Below are 24665 nucleotides of genomic sequence, written 5' to 3'. Positions count from 1 at the left end.
TATGGGTTCCCTTTTATTGCAGAAATTTAAAAATGAAGCAAAAAACTACACACACATTCCCGCCAATATTGAGATACTGCTGCAGAGGAAAGAAGAGAGTACAAAGGTTTTTAAAGAGTGGCAGCCTCCCCCCTTTTTAGTCTTGTTTTTTGTGGCGGTGGTAGTGGTATAAAATTGATGGGGGTGTGATTTGTTCAAAATTAATAAAGATTTTTTTAAAAAAAGAAAAAAGAGCAACAGTGAAACCATCAAGCTTGCCCTGGGAATTCTCAACCTGAGATTTTAATTTGAGATGGAGAATAATTTGGAGCCTTATATAGCTCATGTCTTCTTACTGCTTGGAAACTTTTACCGGCGTGTCTACTTGCAAATGCCAGGTGTGTTGCAGATGCCATGGGCTTCTATGTAGGGTGGCCTAACAGCCTTCTTTACAGAGGACAGTGCTTTATTTGAAGGTGCCCTCTATTTGAATGAAGGGCTGTCTGGTCCAAATTCAGTCTAAAGGGAAAGAAACATCAAGAAAGGTGAGCAGAGGCCTTAAAGTTGCCCCTCAAACCTTTGTACCTGGGCAGCGGACTGAACAGCCCCCTAATAGCAGTCCTCCTCACTGTGGTAAGATAAGAGAAGCTCTGAGATGGCACAACTTTCCTGAAGTCGCTGTCCCAAGTAAATTTCAGAGAATGCCTTCCCCCTTCAACAACTGATAGCCGCCTGTGAGCCCCAGCTGAGAATTCCATCTGGAGGTTAGATTAGCTTCCCCAAGAAGCAGGGCCTTTTTGGTTGTAGCCCTAGAACTCAATGATGTTCTGTCCCAGAACACCCATGATGCCTTTTATTTATTAACCTCTTGCTGGCAGGCCAGGACATTCAGTTTTCTGTTGTGCATTCATCATATGATGCTGAGTTGCTTTTTTCATTGCTCTTGCTTAGATTCCATTAATTGTCACTTTTATATATTGTTATAATTTGTAAATCATTTGAGGATTTACAAAAGGAGGAAAAGAGAGGCTGTATAAAATTATTTTAATTCAATCTTTGGGCTCCAAGATTGGCTTTTTACTGAATTTTTTTTTTTTTTAAAGGAGTGACAAATCTTGTATGTTCACTCACAGGAAGTCTGCCCCAAATTTGCCACTTGTTACATCCCCCCCCCCCAAGTCTACTATCTGAAATGAGGACTTAATTGTAAGCCCAGCTTGATACTTTTTTCATTTGGTTTCTTTGCTGGCTATAGAATTCCCCACTGTTCCATTATTCTACTGAAGCTGGATCAAGGCTGGCTGGGGATAGATTGTGCTGGGAATGAACTTCATTTGTTCAAATGTAATGTGGAACAGGCCTACACCCTTGACACAAATCGAGGGTGAGCAGAAAGCAGAATGGGATCTATTGGTAGATCTTCAGCTGATTTGCAGTAAGTGGACCAAGGGTTTCTGAATATCATTGGTTTTAGGAATAGCAACAACAAACCCACTTTCCTCAACTAAATTTGATTTCTGTAGTGAAGGAGGAGAAGAAAAAAAGCTAACCAAGAGTGAAATTCTGAGTTCAAAGTCAGTTTAGTTTTGGTACTGGAAACAAATTCCCAGGCTCAGAATGTGCTCAGAGCTGCCATGGCCTTTAATTATACATATTTTATGTACAGTGGTAACTTGGTTGTCAAGCATAATCGGTTCCAGGAGTCCATTCGACTCATGGAACGGTTCAAAAACCAAGGTGTGGCTTCCAATTGGCTGCAGAAGCTTTCTGCATTCAATTGGAAGCCACATCGGAGGTTCGGCTTCCCAAAAAATTCACAAACTGGAACACTCACTTCCAGGTTTGCGGCGGTCGGGAGCCAAAACATCTGAGTACCAAGGCATTTCATAGAATAGAATCATAGAATCATAGAGTTGGCAGAGACCACAAGGGCCATCGAGTCCAACCCCCTGCCAAGCAGGAAACACCATCAGAGCACTCCTGACATATGGTTGTCAAGCCTCTGCTTAAAGACCTCCAAAGTAGGAGACTCCACCACACTCCTTGGCAGCAAATTCCACTGTCGAACAGCTCTTACTGTCAGGAAGTTCTTCCTAATGTTTAGGTGGAATCTTCTTTCTTGTAGTTTGGATCCATTGCTCCGTGTCCGCTTCTCTGGAGCAGCAGAAAACAACCTTTCTCCCTCTTCTATGTGACATCCTTTTATATATTTGAACATGGCTATCATATCACCCCTTAACCTCCTCTTCTCCAGGCTAAACATGCCGAGCTCCCTTAGCCGTTCCTCATAAGGCATCGTTTCCAGGCCTTTGACCATTTTGGTTGCCCTCCTCTGGACACGTTCCAGTTTGTCAGTGTCCTTCTTGAACTGTGGTGCCCAGAACTGGACACAGTACTCCAGGTGTGGTCTGACCAGAGCAGAATACAGTGGCACTATTACTTCCCTTGATCTAGATGCTATACTCCTATTGATGCAACCCAGAATTGCATTGGCTTTTTTAGCTGCCGCGTCACACTGTTGGCTCATGTCAAGTTTGTGGTCAACCAAGACTCCTAGATCCTTTTCACATGTACTCCTCTCAAGCCAGGTGTCACCCATCTTGTATTTGTGCCTCTCATTTTTTTTTTTTTTTGAGGTACGACTGTGCAATGATCTTGGGAGTTTTAATTAAAAAGAAAAGAAAAGATAAAGCAGAAATGAAGTCTGCCCACCTCTGGGATAAATAAAAGAAAATCTTAGAAGGACCATAGTTTGAATTTTTGTCCTGGAGCGCAATATCCTCCTCATCAAAATAAGTGCACTGGTGTATTCCACTGATTCTATCACCTTTTGTGAAACATGTTTACATGCCCCAAACAATAGAGCAATCAATGTTTTGTTACTTGGCCATGTTGCAATGTGGGGCTTCCTTTGCCAGGCAGGAATAAGCAATGGCTTACCTAGTGGATTAAAGAATATTACACATGCTTCTCTCTGTCCCCTCCTGCTCTCAGTTCTCCTTTGCAAACAACTTTATTTTGGAAGTAGCATTGGTAAAACTACCCTTACTTGGCCATGGGTAGCCTCTACTGGATCACCAAAAAGGAGGCCATTGACATCTCATATGTGTCATGGAAGATTGTCACCAGGTGACCTATGGGTATCTTCAGTCTGCTGTCCAGGTGCAAATTGCTTTCTTGTCTTAGGGTTCTTTTAAAACAGACTGAACAGGCCTGTCCTGTGGATAAAAAAGGGATACATCGCCATCCTAATTTGCCATGGCCTGTAGGATGAGTGGGTGTGTAAGGAACATGCATTTTCAAATAGTAGTTTGCCATATTCATACTTTAAATTTTAGGAGATTACGCATTTTAGGTGTGCACACTTTTGAATCTGTGTTGCGTTTTATGTTTATGGTCCTCTATATCTTACACTTCCTTTACTTTAAATGCTGTGTTTTTTCTGATTCCTCTATCTGATTTTAATCTTCATGTTTTTTTTATGGTCATGCATTCATATTGAGATGAGATGTTCTATAAATGGCACATCAGTATGGATAAATCTTAAATTACCAAAGACTTGCATTCTTCTGCTTCCCCCCCTAATTATTATTTCCTAAACTTTTTTTCAATTTCCCTTTTGCTTTTTTGGGGAAATAGTTAAAACTTGTCATATAAACCAGAATAGCTATTTGGAACCTGCCCTGAATGTGTGCTGTTTGCAGCAGTAGCCGGATGTGAAGACATGCTACAGACCACTGGAAGATGTCTTTCAATGATGGCTGTTAAGTTGTGGGTGAATATAACAGACGACACAGCGATTCTTCAAACAGCTGCTTATATAGAGCTCCACTAGAACGCAACAGTAACCATTTTCCGTAACTATCCAATCACTGAACGTCACTTTCAATCCCTTATTTGCATATGTGGACCTGAGTGAAAACTATCTACAGTATCCTGCTGCTGGCCCAGGGTGAGAACTTCAGTACATAACAATGGTCAATTCTGTTGATCCCTGCAAATCCTCTGCCCCGCCGCCCCTCACCTCTGCACCCTCTGCAGATGGTAGTATTGAGGCCACTTTTTCCTTCTTAACTGCTTATTTACAGGATCAGATTCCAAGAAGCAAAATACTGGCCAAATGTCCTGTTCTTCTTCATTCTTTTTTTCTTAAAAAGTTTTCATTTGCACATTCCTTTACAGCCTAGGAATTGTTGGGCAAATGCCGTACGTTGCAGCATAGCCCAGACTGCTGGATATGAGAGCTGCTCTTTTCACTCAACAAACTATTTGTCTCTGAGCATCCGGAGGTAGACCCAAATACTGGCATAAGCTGATAGAGTTGTATGTTGGGAAAAGTCAGAAAAGAAAATGAAATCTTCTAGAGATTTACAAATACATGTTGGAAGGGTGGAGAATGAGAACCAGATGAGCACTTTCTGAAATTTTCCTTTAAAAGAATTGCATCAAAGGGTGCATCTTCTTCCCTTCCATGGCACGGTGACAGAAGGAACTGCACCTGGTGGAAATTCTCACTTTGACACAACAAATAAGCTTAGCTTTGGCTTTAAAGCCTCCTGTTCTGGAAATTAGCCAGACCCAGGATTACGGAATTTTGGTTGTGTTGGCAACCTTACCAGCTTCTTATAACCACCTGGAAAAACGGAGGTTTGGCTTATTGCCTTGGTAGAGCATGCAATCCCCATCTGCCACTATTCCAGATGCTTTTAAGCAGCCACTAAGCCGTACGTTGACAGCACTTTCTATCCTTTATCTCAAGTACCTGTTTGCGAGAATATGCCGCAAACTGGTAATTCCCAAGCTGCGTGCCGTATATGACCTGAGCGTAAGAAAAGCCCAGCTGGTTCAGAGCATTGGTTCATCTGGTCTAACATCATGTTTACCTCCATTGCCAAACAAACACTTTCAGTAAGCCCATAAGCAGGCTTGGAAAAACAATAGCCTCCTCCTGCTGTGGCTCCTCAGCGCTAGGTATTGTGTGATACAGCTGCTTCTGGACACTGATATTTCATGTTGCCATCACAACTAGTTAGCCATTAGCGAGATCCATCATTATGTCCACGTGGAGCTTCCCATTCAGAGGCAGCGTGCCCTTGAATGCTAGTTCCTGGTGGGGCAGACAAGGCAGCTTGCTTAGCCATAGAAGGAAACAGCATGCTGGACTTGTTGAGATCTCCTGTGGCACGCAGTTTGTGGATTACAGTCTTAAAGCCACTGGCTATTGCATACAGTGGTACCTTGGGTTACAGACGCTTCAGGTTACATACGCTTCAGGTTACAGACGCCGCTAACCCAGAAATAGTATCTCGGGTTAAGAACTTTGCTTCAGAATGAGAACAGAAATTGTGTTCTGGCAGCGCGGCGGCAGCAGGAGGCCCCATTAGCTAAAGTGGTGCTTCAGGTTAAGAACAGTTTCAGGTTAAGAACAGACCTCAGGAACGAATTAAATACTTAACCTGAGGTACCACTGTACTGTGACAATGACTGAATTGCATGCTGCTATTTGGGTCTGTCCTAAATTGGCTGCCAAACAGTTTTACTGGGTGTGCCATGGGGGGGGGGGCGGACGGACAAATGTACAGAAAGGCCCTATGAGCCCAGAGTGTCATCTATGAAGGGGGCTGCTTGCTGTCTCTTTGTATGATTAACTGTTCTGGACACGACTCCCTTCCACAAGAGGTGAGCAGTTCTTTTGTGTTTCTGTATTGGGGAGGGATAAATGCTCAAATCCATCCCATCAGAAGAGAGTTGCTGTTTGGCCAAAAACTGAAAGCATGGCCTCTTCCTGTGTCTTGGTAGGGAGGAGGAATCCTCTCGTGAAGCATTTCACAGCATTCTGAGCTGCTAAGCTAAGCTGCTGTTAAAACTACAGGGAATGAATTGATAATAAAGCAAACCTAACTCCAGCAGAAATTGTCGCATTTTCGAATAAGTCTGTGTTCTTGGCTTGCCTCATTTCAGTCAGGAGCCGTATCCAGAACACCAACTCCTTCAGAAAAGTAGGGTGTGTGCACATTGCTCTGAGGGTCAGCAATTCTTGCTCTTGCACAAGCTACAAGGAAACCTTTTGGGATAAAAGGCTGGAGTTTGACTCAAATATTATTAATATGGGGCAGGGTTGGGAACACTGTCTAACTGCCCATAGTGAAAAGTTCCAGAAGGATAGCGAGTTTGCCTGGCACATCAAACAAAGAATTGTGTAGCATCCTTAAAGTCTAATAATTGCCCTGCTTTTTTGGCATAAGCTTTCATGGGCTGGAGTCTAGCACTTTGGCCAGCATCCTGTTTTCACAGTGGCCAACAAGATGCCCATGCGAAGGTCACAAACAGAACCTGAGCACAGCAGCACTCTCCCTGAGCACAACATCACAAACACTTATAATAATTTTTTTTAAGGTACTACAAGATTATTTGTTGTTTAAACTGTCACAAGTCCATGGAATTAAAGATAAATCAATGGGCTTCATAGCAAGTGTGTAGGGAAGCCCTAGGTTTGATACAGCAGGGAGCTCTTCCTATCTTCTTCCCAACTGCTCTTTTGAACAGGCTTCAAAATGTGTTTTGAACTACAAATGTTTGGCCTCCCCTCCTCTTTTCTCTCCATCCCTGTTTTGTCACTTATAGTAGCTTGTAAAATGTCTGTTTGTGCAACAGGTCTTGCCTCTCCAGTCAAAGTTTAGCTCAGCAAACTTTGTGCTGAAAACATCCAGAAATGTTTTGAGATAACACTATCTGCTTTTGTTCTCTGTGTGCTGTGTGCTGTATTTTGAATTGTTCGTTTTAATGCTGCGATTTTACTTTTTTATCTTTGGCAAATATGTTTATTTTTTATTTCCAGCTAAAACTCATTAGTTATGTTAGCGTTCATGGTTTTTAAAATAGCCTCTTTGGACTTTTCCTGGTGGTCACTTTTCAAGACGTATTGGCTGTGCCTGGAGCGCTGGATCTGTGCCATATTTATTACACATGTACTGTTATACACAGCGGCACCTGTGAGTTACATAAAAGGCCTCATTCATATGGAAGTCTTGTGTTTGTGCTCCTCGTGGAGGCCAAGAACAAGTTCAAACTGTGTAAAGGAGAAAAATATTGAACCAGCAGTAAGGAAGAGAGTAAGAAACACCAGCAAGTTTCCGTCTCCCTCAAGTACAAAGTTGTTGCTTTCCTTCTGATACTTGGTGCATGAAAAGTTTGGTTGTGTGTTCATTCTTCCTTTTGATTCCTTACTGAGAACCATCAGCACCATACTTTAAAGCACTATTATACCACTTTGAATAGTCATGGCTTCCCCCAAAGAATCCTGGGCACTTAAGGGTGCCGAATTCTTAGGAGACCCCTATTTCCCTCACAGAGCTAAATTTCCCAAAGTTCCCTGGAAGAAATAACCGATTGATAGCACTCTAGAGGATAACTTCATTTCGTTTATTGCTTGCATCTTGTTTTTCCTTCCCGAAGAAAGCCCAAAGATGGTAACTGAAAGCTGAAAGCAATTAATTGAGCACAAAATATCCAAATACTATAGCAAAAGTGTAGCATATATCAGAATTATAGTGACTGGAGCTGCCTCCCTGTGGAAAGAGCTCATAGCACTGGGGAGTGCATTTGAACATTCCCCTAAAGTCTATACCCTCCTGCATTACCCTTGCAGCATTTTGCTGAAAAGAGAGGGGGAATGTATCATCAAAAAGGGCGAAAAGAGGACAGTCATCTGCAAATTTATGTTTTGATGCAAACTGAGAAATACAGTACAGCTCACCATAGCATTGAAAGACAGTAATCAATGACTTGCTTGCCTGTTTTGTGGTTTCACGGCCCGTTCTTTATCTTTAAACCAGGCTTGGAATGGACAGCCCTTCAGACAAAGGACTCGTTCAAAAGATGACTGTCTATAAAATAGGATACACAGCCACCCTATATTTAGTTGTTATAGTTGTTTCTACAATTGCCTTCTAAGCTATGATCTCATTGTGATTTGCACATGAGCTCATTAAAAACAATTGGAAAACACAAAAAGTACATTTAAAGCAAGACTAAAACTAGTCTTGCTTAAATGGGGACACTCCTGGTAAAGACCCATTTTGCCCTTTGTTATGCAGACCTTGAATCCTGACCCCTGTTTATAGACCCCCAAAATGTTATGAGCTCTGGGGAGTTTTTAAGGAAGCCTGAAAGTTGGCTCTCTGTATACCTACTTTCCAGAAAAAGGAGCATTTGATTAATTACATAACAGCGAAGGACCCCAACTGACCACAGCACCCAGCTCTATTAATCTGACCACAGAACTGAACACTGAGGAATTTCTGTGTATTATTCAAGATTGCAAGGATTGTTATAAAAAGAAAACTGCACAAAGGGCGCTGGGACACCTTTGAAGTAATTTAAATGTACGTGGTATTTAAACTTGAAGAATTGACGTTGTTCTAGGGGCACAAGAATGTAAAAGGGGAGTGAAGAAAGAAGTAACACTGGTTACCTGCTGAGATTCTCCCCCACGCACCTGTAATTCTCACCTGAAAAACCTGGAGCTTCTCAAATGTTGGGAGGGGCTACTTTTAATCCGAGCATGAAAGCATCAAGTCAGCACTACATAACCAGGTGCTTGTTTAAGCTGTCCTGTGGATCTGAAAGATTTAAGGGGTAGTAGCTGTACTGCTGACTTGTTAGCCTGAAGGGTTTTGTTCTTAACCCTGGATAAATATAGACCGTGCAAATCTTCTCTGAAGATTAGCTGCAACTGCTTCATCTACAGGGTGAAGCTTCTGCACTGTTTTATGTTAAGCAGCCTGTTGCGTTATATGTTGTGACTGTTCTTCAGATTCACAGAGCTTGAGCATAGCCTGCAAAGTTACTACTCCACAACCCACATGCATAAGTTGGCTCTAAAGAATATGGATTTCAGGTCATCTATGGTGTCATTACCTCCTTCCCTGGTTTTATAAATTAACCAGTGGTCTTTTGCTGGGTGGCACTCATGCCGCCCTGAGCAATGGTTGCTTATTCATATTTTGGTCGGTCAGAGCAGATTTATTTATATGGTCATAAACCCACTGTAAGATGTAACTGGAGTAACAGACCTCAGACAACAGGGAATGTTTACATATCACATGAAATGTAATGCAGCATGATTGTGTCTTACGCACATTTAACTAGCACAATTTCAACCATAAACAATTGAAGACAGGCTGATTCAAATGCACGCGATAAATCTAGGCAAGGTGGAGAGCTTAAAAGCTCTTTTTGCAGCAGGTCCACTTGGGATATAAAGTATGTAAATATAACTAAATTAAATAATATCCTGGCTGCAGCTAGGGGGTACCACTTTGGATATTCCTGGTGGGCTAGTTTTGTGTCTGCAGGGAGTCTTATGCAGGGTCATCTGTAACTGATGCATACCTGGGCAGGACACCCCCTCTTTGTCCCCTAAGGGAGGGACAAGTTATAAATATAATCAACAGTGGCTGTTAAGAGTAGGAAATCTTGACATTGCAACTGCCCATTATCCTTTGCCAGTTCAGTGGCCTGGCAGAAGATATTTTATCTCCCAACATTGGTAATCTAACAGAGCTATAGCCAATTACCCTTTTGTCCTGGTTTATCATCGCCAGCTGCAGCCTGCTAAGAAAACAATGGGAACAGCAGCCAGTTCAGATGACGAATGTGTGTGTTTCATAAGTGCTACTGAGTCATCTCTCCTGTTTGTTGTTCTCTTTCATAAACCAGGTGTGCATAAGTGAGAGATGGCTCAGCCTTGCACTTGCCAATATGCCAGCAGCCACAACTGACAACGAAAAACCTCTTTTTATCAGCCCTTTAGGAGGAAAGCGCTTCCGTGAACACTATCTTGGATGTTTCCCTCCTCAGTGAAAATTCCTGATTTCCATTATGAGGAAAGGTTTGTGGGGAAAGGGTAACATTCTGATGTGTGTCTTCATTTTTCCTGCTTGGTATCATTAAAAATAAAAATAAACGTCTCTCTCCCCATACATGAGGCTATAGTGAAGTCATTCACTCTGATAGGGCTTCAGATGCTGTTTCAAATCCTTTACTTAAATTAAATAGACCCTGTGATAAATTCGTATGAATAGCAAAGAACAGAATTGGTTTACAACTGGTCAAAACAACTTCTCAAATCATGTTTCAATAAACACCATTTTATTTACAGCCTCCAGTGTACAACCCCCCCACCCAAATAATTATAACCGCAAAAACCATTAACAATTTCCTGTTTAGCTATTTATGAAGTGCATCCTGTCCTATATTATCCAAAATTGCTCTTCCCTCTGGCATGCGGACCCAGATAATGGTACTATTATGAAACATAGTAAGTCAAAAGTGGAATCTTATACTGTGAAACAGGAGTTTAAAATCTAAGATCTCTACACTTTCTCAATATAGCAGAATAATATTGGACAAGATTTTAATCTAGTGGTTTGACCCTGTTCACATATACACAGAATTAAGTTCTGTGGTGTTCTGTGCATAGAAAAGTGTGCATAGGATTGTAACTAATCAATAAATTTTTCTTACAGTTATGCCACTGTCAAAAGCTCTTTGGATAATATATTTCAGCCTTTTATCATAACTTTTATCTAGGAGGCGTAGCTAATGTCTCAGAAGACAGAATCGGGATTCAAAATGACCGTAACAGATTGGAGGACTGGGCCCAAGCTAACAAAATGAATTTCAACAGGGACAAAAACTGCACAAATATAAGACAGGGGACAACTGGCTTGCCGGTAGCATACAGTGGTGCCCCGCAAGACGAATGCCTCGCAAGACGGAAAACCCGCTAGACGAAAGGGTTTTCCGTTTTTGAGCTGCTTCGCAAGATGAATTTCCCTATGGGCTTGCTTCGCAAGACGAAAATGTCTTGCGAGTGTTCTGATTTTTTTCGCTTCCCCCCCTTTTTCTAATCCGCTAAACAGCTAATAGAGCTAATCCGCTAAGCCGCTAATAGGGTTGCTTCGCAAGACGAAAAAACCGCTAGATGAAGAGACTCACGGAACGGATTATTTTCGTCTTGCGAGGCACCACTGTATGTGAAAAGGATCTAGGGGTCTTAGTAAACCATAAGCTTAACACGAGTCAAGAGTGTGATGCAGCAGCAGCAAAAAAAAAAGCTAATGCTATTCTAGGCTGCATCAACAGAAGTATAGTGTCCAGATCAAGGGAAGTCAGAGAAGAAGAAGAAGAAGAAGAGGAAGAGGAGGAGTTCGGATTTGATATCCCGCCTTTCACTCCCTTTAAGGAGTCTCAAAGCGGCTAACATTCTCCTTTCCCTTCCTCCCCCACAACAAACACTCTGTGAGGTGAGTGGGGCTGAGAGACTTCACAGAAGTGTGACTGGCCCAAGGTCACCCAGCAGCTGCATGTGGAGGAGCGGAGACGCGAACCCGGTTCCCCAGATTACGAGACTACCGCTCTTAACCACTACACCACACTGGTTCTCAGTGTGCCGTTATATTCTCTCTTGGCCAGACCATGCCTGGAGTACAATTCTGGGCACCACAATTCAAGAAGAGAATGGTTACTGTTTTGTTTAAAGGCATTTTAGAAATAAGCGCTTTCCCCCTCAACCCTGCTGCTCCCCCAACATCGTGCCCCTGTTGGCATTGAGTGTGGCTGCCTGGAAAGGGTCAGCAATATCTAATGTGACAGATGTTGGGGACAGGACTGCACCATGCTGTGGAGTCAGGAGGCACAGCTTCGCTCCATCCTCCTTGCATTACCACCACACCTGGAGGAGGCGTGTCGCGCCTTTTTGTTTGTGCACATGCACGCCTGTACACTAGAGTCAAGAAGCAGCTGCCCATTGCTTAGATGTTGAACTTCTAGAGACTCGGGGGGCAGTCATGGCGAGAATGGCAGTGCCAGTGTGCACTGCACACACTACCAACGGTTTTTTAAAAACCCCAAATATAGGGACAGTTGAAGCGTGTGGAGGGGTCAGATTGGATGGTTTTTAAACCCCAGCAGATTCTCTGATCTTCAGGCCCTGGTGTCCTTCCTGGAAATGCACCATGTCTTTCAAAAGCAGCGTGGAAAACAGATTAATGGGCGAGAGTGATGGAGGACTAGGCTATCAGCATTCTTTCACTGTTAGGTTGATGTAAAGCATACTGAGCTCTGTGCTCCAAAAATAAGGAAACCGAAAGCAATAGACATTCTCCATCATGTTTTAGATAAGGGGTTCACATGCCTTGTTCTATCAGTTGTTTAGTATGAGAGGGAACAGGGCTGGAGCCGTTTCATTCAAAGTAATGCTTTTCCAAGAAGAGGAGAATCTTGCTTGGTACTATGGGCCATACAGTGATAGTGTTATGTGAGAGGATACGAAGTAAGGCTAATCCAGTAACTTTTGGGAAAATGGAGGTCCGCTGCTGCGATGTTGCAAACATAGAGAACACTGGTTTTTCGAAAAGCTGTAAGATATTTTAAATGAGTAGTTCCTGTGCAAGAGGGGAATAGCGTGAACAGATGTGTAGGGAAGTTTATGCTGGTGTTATATGTATCAATACAATCTGGTTCATCAGGGTGAAGGCGGCATTGCTCTATCAACCATAGCCTGCTCACAGCCAGTCCTTGCCAGCTTGCCTTTCTGCTTACCTTCAGTTCAATGGGCGGCAATACCTGTCAGCTCCCTTTTTCTCAATTTCAGTGTTGCCCTTGTAGGACTCAGTGGGCAGGAGGGTGGGGAAGAAACTAGAATTAGGCTTGATTTTTGCAAAGGCCTTTGGCTGTGAGCAGTGAGAGGAGCCTTCAGTGCAGGAAAGGAGGCTGATAAAGTTTTTAAAGGAGTTAAAGAAGCATAGTATACATGTGTATATATAAAAGCACGGTGGCGTGCGCATGCTGGCTTGCAAATGCATGAGTGAGTCTGCATGTGTCCCTGAGCGTATATGTGCGAGCAAGAGAAGAATGTACAAATAATATCTTAATATGGCTCCTTGAGCAGTTTAAGATTTGCTGTTGGGACTGCACTGTTCCTTATCCAGGTGTGTTGAAGTGGGATTTGCCTTTGCCAAGTGATGCCACTGCCGTGTGTAAGGGATGGAAGAGTGCAGCCCGCTCTAATCATTATGATGTAAATAATACTAATACTACTATGGGACAGGTGCTTCCTTCCATTTATATGTGCATCTTTATATATTCAGTTCAGAATGTATTCATCCTATTGACATCTAGGAAAATGGCTGAAGATCTGTCTATCTGCATTTGCAAAGAGGATTGCAATGTGCGCATATGAACTTGCATAATAATTAGGATGTCTAATTAAGCTGAAACATCATGTCCTTTTAATTATGCAATTAAGATGTCAAATTACATAATTAAGGCATGTAATTACATGATGAAAAAATGTTATGAAATTTTATACTGCTTGGTGAAATTGCATTTTAAGCTTAAAAAAAGAAGAAGAATTGCACCACCTCTCTCAATACATAACAACTTTCATCTGTTCCTTACTAAAGCAAAGGCATGCGTAGCAAAACAAATAACACACCCAAAAATTATAAGGGTGGAAAATGAACATTTAAACGTTTTAGCTATTAAACTGGGATTCTGGGAGGTAGAGGCTATCTGGCTGGTTTTGCCATAGATTCCTAGTCAGTCACATAAACTTTATATTTGCATAGCCTACAACTGTGGCCTTAACTCATTGGTGTTACTTCATCTCTGTTTCCCTACTTCTTCCTCATTAATGTGACAAAAAGCAAAGGCAACATCACCCTGCACGCACTTCATCTCGGCTTAGTCATGCTGGCCACATGACCCGGAAGCTGTCGGCGGACAAACGCCGGCTCCCTCGGCCTATAGAGCGAGATGAGTGTGCAACCCCAGAGTCGGTCACGAATGGACCTAATGGTCAGTGGTCCCTTTACCTTTACAGTTCTCAGAGTGGTTTAACAGTCAATACTTCTTCCCAGGTATGTAAGTACAGGAATTGTATCTCTACAAATGGAATAAGGGCTCTCCTAACAGCACCCTTAATAAACTGCAGCTCCCAGAATTATTTGGAGGAAGCCACCATTATTGTTTAAAGTGGGATCATGGTGCTTTAAATGTATGACATGAATGTGGTCCTTGTTTCTAATATGGAAGATTTCCTCTGTAAAGTACAGCCAGCACCAGCATCCATTGTGTTTCGGCATCTGTTAAATACTTACGCGTTCAACCAAACTTTTGCTGATCTTAATAACAAGCTTTTAGTGAAATGATAACTTCTTCTACTGTGGCTTTGCTTGCATTTGTTGTTTTATTATGTTCTGTAAACTGCTCTGGAACACGATAATGAAAGGGCAGTTTTAAAATAAATAAGAAATCGTACTGATTTGCCTGGCACAAGACTGTATAATTCTTGAGAACAGAAGCCTCCGACTTTTCTAGTGCATACAACATTTTTAACATTCCCGAAGTTCCTTTAAATATTTGAAGAATAAGATCTGTTTCAGTAAAAATAAGCAGAAGTTTAGAAGTCTTAACTTCAGATGTGGTTTCTACATTGTGCAAGTAAGGTGTAGTTAGATGTTAACAGCCTGCAAATTCCTGGGTGGGGGGTTGTCACCAGCTCCTTTTTCTTCGCTCACCCACCACACTGCTTATTGCTTCACTGTTTCACTTAATATATACAGCAAGTGTACTGTACCTGTTTTCCTCTGTCAAAGACTGGAAGATGTGCGAAAATCTATTTTTAGACTTTATTATTTAGCACCTAGTACATTTCTGGCGCCATATAAAATGAATAAATAATACCTACATTTTTAACATCCCCTGTCACAAGGGCTCCAGTAGTTGACAATACATTAATTAAAACACACACAAAATTGGTTAGTTTAGAAGAAGGAAGACTTCGTGAATGTTGACCTCCTTATCTCTGACCTCCTGAAAAGAAGTAATGGTATCTGTAGTGTGTACGTGTGTCGGAAACTGTATATCCTTATTTCTGAAGGTTTTGGCATGAGATCTAGCCTATGAATTGCCAAATCATCATTGCTGTCTGGTGGCTATTGGTTTTCTTGAGACAAAAAATTATGGTTTCAGTTTAGGTGTCCACTAGGCCTATAAATCTGAAATAATTGTGACTAATGCAAAGGTAAACTTTCTGCTAATTGGAAACTATGAGGGAGGAAAGGGGATATTCTTGTTGTAAAATAGGAGAATATTTTCTAACTATTTTGATTTTCTGAACTCATGATGTCTAAGTATAATCAGTAAAATGATGGTTCTGGATTCCGTGCCTATAGGGGACAGGACAGGAGCCCATCATTGCCTCCTGATATCTCCCTGCTAGCAATAGGCTGACCCTTTGCAGAGCAGTTCTCTTAATAATTATCAGATCCTGCACTTAAGTTGCAGATGGCTCATGAACACAATCAAAGGCAATGGAATGATACAATAGAATCAATAATCCTATCCTCCCCTCCCAATTGATCACTGTGTGTAAATCATTAATCAAAGCCACAAACAGGGTCTGAGTGATCTCTAAGATTGCTGGAGGTGTGGGAATCTGATTTTATCAGGTGTATCTGCAACCTGAGTGCCTTGCCTCTGTTTGGTCACCAGCCGCCTTTTCTTGATATTCCATGACTGGGAATCAGAATCCAGTAATGTCTCCAAGGGGTGCCTGTCCAGTCTCATACTGCAAACATCCAGGGGAAGGAGATTTTACACTCCGGTTATGCTCCTTAGGTTCCAGGGCTCTCTTCCTTTTAGTCATGAGACTTTTCATCCATTAAATCTGAAAGTGAGGCTTGTTGCAAACCTCATTACCTTCCTTGTTTTGCAGGTATTCCACCTCTGGCTTCTCCAGGCTGGAGAAAGTGGGCATCCGCCACCCTCCACCTTTGCCTTTCATCGGGAACCTTTTGTACTTTCGAGAGGTAAGACACACTCTCTAGATCCAGTGCCTCTTTCTGGATTTCTGTTTCTACCGGCTTCCTGCCATTTTCCTTTTTGCATTTCACAGTTGAATGCAACATAAATCCATGCGCGGGAGGGGTTCCATGTTTTTAAGTTCACAGTAACCTTGCTTGTTGAAGCAGAATCTGGTGAAAACCATAAAAATCCCAGAAATTAGTTTCTTTTGGAGATTCTAACTATTCTCTACTATAGTTGCACAAAGATGGGAGAGTCTGCAAGATGTATGTTCCCAGTGTTGCGAACCAAATTGGTTCCCTCTGGACAGGCCTTTCAGAGGTAAGAAGCCCAATTTCTACAATCCCACACAGGTCATCATTACTACTTGTGGATCTTAGCCTCAAGTAATGTGTAAAAGGTAAAGGACCCCTGACATTTAAGTCCAGTCGCAGACGACTCTGGGGTTGCGGTGCTCATCTCACTTTACAGGCCGAGGGAGCCAGCGTTTGTCCGCAGACAGTTTTTCCAGGTTGTGGCCAGCATGGCTAAGCTGCTTCTGGCGCAATGGAACAGCAAAACCAGAGCAGCGCACCGAAACGCCATTTACCTTCACGCTGGGGCAGTACCTATTTACCTACTTGCACTTTTTTTGGCGTGCTTTCGAATTGCTGGGTTGGCAGGAGCTGTGACCGAGCAACGGGAACTCAGTCTGTTGCTGGGGTTTGAACCGCTGACGTTCTGATCTGAAAGCCCAAGAGGCTTAGTGGTTTAGACCACAGCGCCACCCGCGTCCTAAGTAATGTGTACACATTACTAATTATTCCACCTCCAGTGCACTTCTATCACTGGTGCTTGAAGGTGAGCGCACATGGCATTAGCAGCAATCTGTATGCATCCATTGTATACCTCTGTTCTCTGTAGCTGAGTGGATGAGATGTTGGATTTAAACTGGGGAGGCTTAGGTTCAGTCTTCCATCTGTCTTGAAGCTCACGGGGTAAGCAGTTCAACCTACCTCACAGAGCTGTTGTGTTCTTTGGAGCAGGAAGGGCATGTGTATCATCAGTAGTAGTAGTAGTAGTAGTAATAATAATCACAACAATAACAATAATAAATAAATAAATAAAATTAAATATTATTATTTATACCCTGCCCATCTGTCTGGGTTTCCCCAGCCACTCTGGGTGGCTCACAGCAGATCTAAAAACATAATTAAAAACATCAAACACAGAAAACCTCCCAATACTGGCCGCCTTCAGATGTCTTCTAAAAGTTGTGTAATTCTTTCTCTCCTTGACATCTGAAGGGAGGGCTTTCCATTAGGGAGGGTGCCACTACCAAGAAGGCCCTCCTGAGCTCCTTGGAGGAGGAGGGGGAAATACAAACCTTAATGAGAATTGTTTGGATTTGCCCTTTGTTCCTTTTCACTTAAGGAGGAAAACCTTAAAAGTGTGAAGTGCCTGGCTTTTGTGGCTCTGTCTGCACCTGCACCTTACCCTATGTTTTCCTTCATTCTCCACTGCAAACTTTCCCCCTCCCCCTCGCCTTTTTATTTCATTTTATTAGCTAGGCTGCTGACAGGCTGCGTGCTGCTTCCCTGCCTTGAATTTTAATGGAGACATCACTCTTTCTTCAGCCTCTCTCGGAGTGGACAGGATATTCTTTGTTTGCGCTGTTTATTCTCGTCTGGCCTACTTGTAGCTCCTGGGCTGCTGCCTCCGAGTGGCCCACTTCTGCTGAATGGAAAATGGGGGCTGCGTTGGAGGGAGGGGTGGAAGAGCGGGGAGCTTTGTCTCAATTTAGATTTTGGTCTGGCTGGGTTGAGCTGTTTTATAGCCATTGGGAGGGTGGAGGCGGCAAAGTGGCAGTGGGTGGGGGAGACACAGAAAAGGCGACTCATTCCTCACCCCGCAACTGCCAACCCCCCGCCCCCCCACCCTCTGATAAGCAAGTAAAGGAAAACAAACTGCTAAGTGCATGGAGTGGCTTGAAATCAACCCTGGTGTAATTTTGGAACTAGAACTCTGATTCTCCCAGGTTTGAGAGACAGGAGCTGTAGAAACTGGAAACCATAAACTGAATAGGTCTGTGAAGAGACAAACGATGAGCTGAAGGTATATTGTCTGCGGCCCTCGTTTTAATTACGGCTTGCAGAGATAGTAAAAGGCTTGCGTTGTGTTGCTTTGGGAGAGACAAACGGAATGGAAATTGAGGGGAGAGCACTTAACATGGCCCTTGTCTGGTATTTACACAGACTGGGGAAAAAAGGAAGCAGCGGCTCAGTTAAAAACAACAAATCCATTGGTTCCCCCATTTGGACAAAGGCCTGTACAAAAGGCTCATACTGAAACCTTTGCAAAATTGTGTGAACCGTCGGCTGCACTAGGCAAGGCATTCTCGCTTCATTGTCATATATATTCACAATATAAAAAAATACTGCTTCTAATTGATACATAGGGTAGGAGAATGTATCTCAGTTCTAACAATATTCTTGGCTGGCTTGGCTGGAAAACGAGTGTGGAAACTGTGTTTCAAGAGTTAATCTGCTATATATCTACATTTTAGCAATATGTAGAGAAATCTGAATGCCCCACCATTGGTTTGACAGTGGAGATCCATTTGTGAAAACAAATTCAACCAGGGGATGCAACCCTGCAAAAGACCATTTCTAATTGTCTTGAAAATGAGGGTGCTTCACACTTTCAAACCCCAAATTCTTCGCAAGGGGGGGGGGACTGTGAGAATGGGAAAACAGGCAACAGTATTTCAGGCAGTATAATTTCATAAAGCAAAGTGCAATTACCCATACTTATTATGTTTATTCCCAACTGACTTGTGAGGCTGATACTTTCACATGCAAATCCATTTTCTTATAGAGACACAGATTTCAAAAAACCTCTCTCTCTCTCTCTGTGTGTGTGTGTGTGTGTGTGTGTGTATGTATGTATATGTGTGTATGTATGTATGTATGTATGTATGTATGTATAGAGAGAGAGAGAGTCATATATAGTTATATATAACTAACATTTGTTGACAAGGTCCTTTGGGCAATTCACACAGAGTATACAGTGGTACCTCGGGTTAAGTACTTAATTCGTTCCAGAGGTCCGTTCTTAACCTGAAACTGTTCTTAACCTGAAGCACCACTTTAGCTAATGGGGCCTCCTGCTGTTGCTGCGCCGTGGAGCATGATTTCTATTCTCATCCTGAAACAAAGTTCTTAACCTGAAGCACTATTTCTGGGTTAGCAGAGTCTGTAACCTGAAGCGTATGTAACCTGAAGCCTATGTAACTTGAGGTACCACTGTATATGCAGTTACAGCATTAGCATATTGATTTAATAATTGAAACATCAACCTTATGCATTCTCAAGCTAAGATTATGAAATTGTGTCAGAACCATAGCATCACAGAATTGGAAGGGACCACGAGGATCGTCTAGTCCGTCCAACCATCTGCAATGCAGGAATCTTTCTGCCTGATGTGGGGCTCTAACTCACAACCCTAAGAGTAAGAGTCTCATGCTCTACCAACTGAGCTATCTTGTTCTCAGCCCATACTTTGAGAGTAATCTTTCTCAAAGCCCTCTTCATGCGTTACTCAGTCAAAGAGGGAAGTTGAGGCAGGTTGGGGGGCAGTGGCAGAAGTCCCCATGGCTTCCCCCCAGCCCTACCATATGCTGGTGGGGCTGCCTGAGATGGGGAAGCCTCCATGCATTTACACATTTACCTCTGTGCAGAGGCTTCCCCAGTTCTGAAGCCCTGGTTGTGCAAGGTTCCAGAATGGATGTACAAAGCGTTTCTCCAGCATCTCCGATGGCTGGAGGATGGCTCCAGATGTACAAATGTTTCTCCAGCATCTCCGATGGCCATGCTAACACACTAAGGCATGAACAGTGGGAAGAGGGTTGGGGGCGGAAAGCTGTGTGCCAGGTGGGTGGTGCCCAAAGCTCCTGAGCCCCTCCACTCACTTCCTCTCCTTTTGTGCATAATGCACAGAGAGGGCTCTGTACTGTCAGTTTTCATTCATTTTTTTGTGATGGCCAAACCTCAAACAACAGCAGCGCTCGTCATCAGGAGGTTAATGAAGCGTGCACTGTAAATGCATTTCCAAAGGATGACTAAACACCTGCACCAAATTGCCCTGACTGTACTTGTGAAACTTGCTACGTAAGTCGGGAACACATTTTTTAAAAATTGGATACTTTAAAAAAAAGAAAGAAAGAAAGCTGCTGTGGAGTTAAAATTACTGTCAGCTCTGGTTTGCTGTAGAGAACAGTCTTTATCCGGAAGCCAACAAATTTAGCTGTGACTTAACTTTGTTAGTGATGTCTAAACGCATTAACCATATGCTCCTCGGCATATGGGAAAATACGTATCAATTTATTTTCATTAGGATTTTATTGCAAGAAGTGCTGCTAAGCTGGGTGCTCCCAGTTTTACTGAAGTTGCTGCCACTAGCTTTGAGGGACAGGAGACTGAGCACCACTTCCCACTAGAATTAGAAGACTGACATGTGGAAACATGTAGGAACTGCCTCTGTGTGCTGCGGCAAGACATTTTGTGCATACCGGCTAACTGTATGTGCACCATTGTCTATTGTGGCTGGCAGTGGCTTTCTGGGGTCTCTCTCTTTCCCATCAGCTGCACCCTTCTCCCTTAAAACATGTGCTCAACTTGCAAAACGTAAGCAGAATAGTAAAAGCTACAATAATGCAATACATGCAACTCCCCATTTACTCAGGGGTTACATTCTGAGGCGCTGTGCTTTTAAGTGAAATTGCGTCAGGGATGCCAACTTGAATAAAGTGGGGGCTCAAATATTTTATTCTGTGGGCTGAAGGGACCTGGGCCCCTAGGAGACGGCTCCTATGAATCACATATATCAGGAACACTATTGAAAAAGCCTGCAAACATCCTCTAAACCTCTGGAAACCCTTGGAAACCCCTTAAAAAGACCCAGCATCACTTACCAGATCTGCCAAACTCCACCACAATTGCTCCCTCCAAAGCTCCTTGCTCAAGCTCCCAACTCTCCACAGGACTCAATGGTCGGTGCAAAGGCTCCTGGGATTGCACTTGCAAAGGCTTGTGGGATTGCTAGGCACTGTTTTCATGCCATTTTGCTGCATTTGTGCCACTTGCGGGTTTGCGGTGATATGCGCGCGTGTGTGGTCGCACATGGCTTGAATGTGCACAAATGGAGAGTTGCCTGCAGGGTCAAGTCTGATCTTCCATAGTTGTGGTGGAATATCTGCAACCCTCCACATGTTGCTGGAGACCAGGTCCCAGCATCCATGACTCTGGCCACACTGGCTTTGGTTGCTGGGAGATGGAGTCCAGCCAACATATGGGATGCCACCGTTTCCCCATCCTGTTTTATTTAACGGGTAAGAAATTCCAAGTCTTATAAGCCCTGTAGACCACAAATGCACACACTTTTTTGACGTATAAATACCAGACTTGCTTTCCTTGCTGTTATACCAATACCAGTCTATTACCCTATTTTTCCGTGTATAAGACGCCCCTATGTATAAGGTGACCCCTATTTTTTTAAACCCAAAATTAAGAAATTAAGTTGTTTAGCTTTTTGGGGCATGGGGGAGGTCACTTCCGCTTATCGCTTGTCCGCCTGCTTGCCACTGCTGATCGTTTACTACAGCCACTGCCAATCGCTTGCCACTGCCGATCGCACACCTCACCACAGCCACTAATTGTCTGCCCGCTCACCGCTACCAACAGCCCACCCTCCGACTTGCTGCATCTGCCAGTCGCCTGCCTGCCTCAACACAGCCACCAATCGCCTGCCTATTGCCGCAGCCACAGCCAGTTGCCAGCAGGCCTTGCCGTAGCCACCAATCACCTGCCCAATCGCCGCTGTCAATCTCTTGCTTGCTGCTGCCATTAATCGCACGTTCCCCCTCTGCATTCACTATCCACGTATAAGACAACACCCAATTTTTGCCTAATTTTCTTTTAGCAAAAAGCATTGTTTTATACACGGAAAAATGCGGTAATTGTTTCTCAAATATAGCCTGTGTGGCAGCAGGCAAGGGGAGAGCTGTGTAGGAAGAATATCTTTGTAGCAAAGGAGACAGGAGGGTACTTCATAATGGAGGAACTACAGGTGGAGTGACCTTTCTTCCAGAGGCCACCCCTTTAATAAAGAGCTCATGGTCAGAGTAAATTAAGGCATAGCTAGATTCTCATATTTGGATTTATTTACATTTTTCATCACTCCTCCTTATGCTCCTTGTTTGCACCTTCCTGACCTCCATAAATATGGAGCCTTGCTTTTATGACACTTCATTTCTGGAAGAAGGTATAAAAACAGGGAGAGACCAGAATGCCCAATTACACTGACCCTATGAATGGCGGTGGGAAAATTGGCTTTGCCACTGAGCCACAATCTGGGAAGTACATGCGCTGCTGCAGAGTTAGTGCCTGCTAGCCTAATTAAGAATGCAGTGCACTTTGGTCCAAATTATTCGATTAGTGCATGTTTTCTATTTCCACTTCATTTCTCTTCATGCCCCATTTGAATGCATATCCCTGTCAACCAAGTCCCTAATGTGTCTTCTTGCTGAAGTCTCTAAATGCAGGTCTAATATGTGTGGAGCCACGTCGCCTGTCAAAGGCTGCCCAGAGCTTGTCATGTAGATGCTTGCTTAGGGGGAAGGACCATAGCTCAGTGGTAGAGCAAACGCTTTGCATGCTGGAGGTCCCAAGTTCAATCCTCGGCGTTTCCAGATGGGACTAAAAAAGTCTGAAACCCCGAAGAGCCATTGTCAGTCTGAGCTAAACGAACCAATGTTTTCCGACTCAGCATAAAGCATCTTCCTGTGTTCCTTTCAGGCATCACAAAATCAGCTGAGATCATCTTGAGTAGTTCATGTGGCTGAATTTGTGGTTTTGTTTTTTTTTATGTGGGGTGGGAAAAGGAGGTAGCTGTTCTAAATACTAGCAAGCCTAGCAGGTCTGTAACAGTGTTCAAAATGCCTCATTAACATCTGCGCAGGATCTGTGCCAGGTGAAGAAGAGGGAGGAGAGATGTTGGGAGCAGCTCCATGTTGGCAAGTGTGCAACTTCCATGACAGAGGGAGTGGAAAGAGGGTTCTGCGTTCAGCCGGCTCAACAGCACAGGCTTTAGGCTGAGCTGATTGCGTGGAGCAGAACAGGTCAAGGGGCACTCGCCATTTCTGAAGACAGTTTGCTGATCCAAGCTCTGCTGCTGATTCTGGTATGAACCGGCTACTCATGTGAACGGAGTGTGCTCCCAAAATCCTCTGTGGGCAAGGGGGATCATGGGGCAGTTGTTTAATTAGCCTGATGCACCTGGAGGTGAAATATTTTTGATGCTACAAAAAGGGCATCTGGGACTTCCATTTTTTTATTTTTTAATATGCCTTCTCTAGTTTATAGCTCAAATAGAGCCCTCTTGAAGGCCTGGGCTGAAGGGAAATATTACCACAATGTTTAGAACACAAATGATTCTCACATGTTAATAATAAAACCTTGTTTTTTTTAATTAAAAAAATCATTTATTTGCTTGGTTTTAATTACATTCTCACAACTGGCATTCTCAAACCATGAGTTCCTGAATGTTTTGCTAGGAAAGGTATAAGCTCCTCTTGAACTCATCATGCGCAGGCCAGCTGTTGTGTATCACCACTGTTCCACAAGAAAATATAGCAAGCCTCCTCTTCTCTGAACCATCTCTGGGCCAAATGCTAAACACACAGCCTTTTGGCAGGATAGCAGTGAATTGACCCTCCCAATAGAGCTCTGTCAGAGAGAAGGCTGGAACCTTCACTTGACATGAGTATTGATAAGAAGAGCAGCTGATCTCTCCCATTAATGAGAACAGTATGAAATTAGGCTCATTAGAGGAGGCAACTAACCATTGCTTTGGACAGCAGGTTGAAAAAGCTGACTCTCGCAAGTCTGTAATCAAAATGGATGTGGGAGGTGCAGCAACAGCAGCGATGACAGCTCCATGAAATCCTTCATGGTGAAGCTGCCACATGTAGCTGTCTGAAAGATAATGATAAATCCATTTCAGTGTTTGAAATGCCAGCTCCTTGGAGTCGCCCCTTCCCCTCACCAAAGCAGGCGTGTTCCTATTTTTTCGAAGAAAGACAGTCCCTATTTTCTGGCAAAATTACAGACCCTGGCTCGTCTCCATTTTTGCATTGTTAAAATTGTTAATGGCAGCTGCTAGACTTCCCATTCTTTCGGGCTCTGTTTCCCTCCTACCACCACCCGCCTCAAGTCTCTGGAAAGTGGAAGTAAAAGCATCCTTTGTGCTTGGTAATGTAGTGGATGTCTTGAGTCAAAGAACAAGATGGCCTTGCCCAGAAGCTGATCGGATAGGCAGTTCAATCTTAACTTTCCACACTGGTGGTGAGGACAGCAGGCAAACTTAAGGGCAGGGCAGGGCAGGACACATGCAACACACAGCCGGTCCTCACTGCCGCCCCTCAGCATCTTCTGCCTGAGGGAGCTATCTGACCCTGCCAAATGGTAGGACTGGCTCTGGCCACCACATTGCACCTTTGATTCTTTTCCTGTGATATACACAAGGTAGCATTTGATGTCATGTCTGGACTATTTGTTATTTTGGGGACAGTCCTCCTCTCCCAACTTCTCCTCCTGGTTTAAATCACCTGTACAATGTGGGTGGCGCTGTGGGTTAAACCACAGAGCCTAGGGCTTGCTGATCAGAAGGTCGGCGGTTCGAATCCCCGCGACAGGGTGAGCTCCCGTTGCTTGGTCCCTGCTCCTGCCAACCTAGCAGTTCGAAAGCACGTCAAAGTGCAAGTAGATAAATAGGTA

At 43.5% G+C, this 24665-nt stretch overlaps 1 protein-coding gene across 4 annotated transcripts in view; it reads left to right on the top strand.

Moving 5' to 3' along the window:
• TBXAS1 (thromboxane A synthase 1) overlaps positions 1-24665 on the top strand; it is a 207933-nt gene that overhangs the window by 26419 nt on the left and 156849 nt on the right. For all 4 annotated transcript variants that reach the window (XM_082240544.1, XM_082240547.1, XM_082240545.1 and 1 more), the window contains exon 3: positions 15764-15857. In XM_082240544.1, coding sequence (XP_082096670.1) covers positions 15764-15857 — 94 coding nt within the window. The remainder of the gene's footprint in view (positions 1-15763; positions 15858-24665) is intronic.

Source organism: Podarcis vaucheri (assembly GCF_965113315.1).
Source record: "Podarcis vaucheri genome assembly, chromosome: 10".
In the NCBI taxonomy this organism is placed as follows: Eukaryota; Metazoa; Chordata; class Lepidosauria; order Squamata; family Lacertidae; genus Podarcis; species Podarcis vaucheri.
This window is presented reverse-complemented; position numbering and strand designations above follow the sequence as displayed.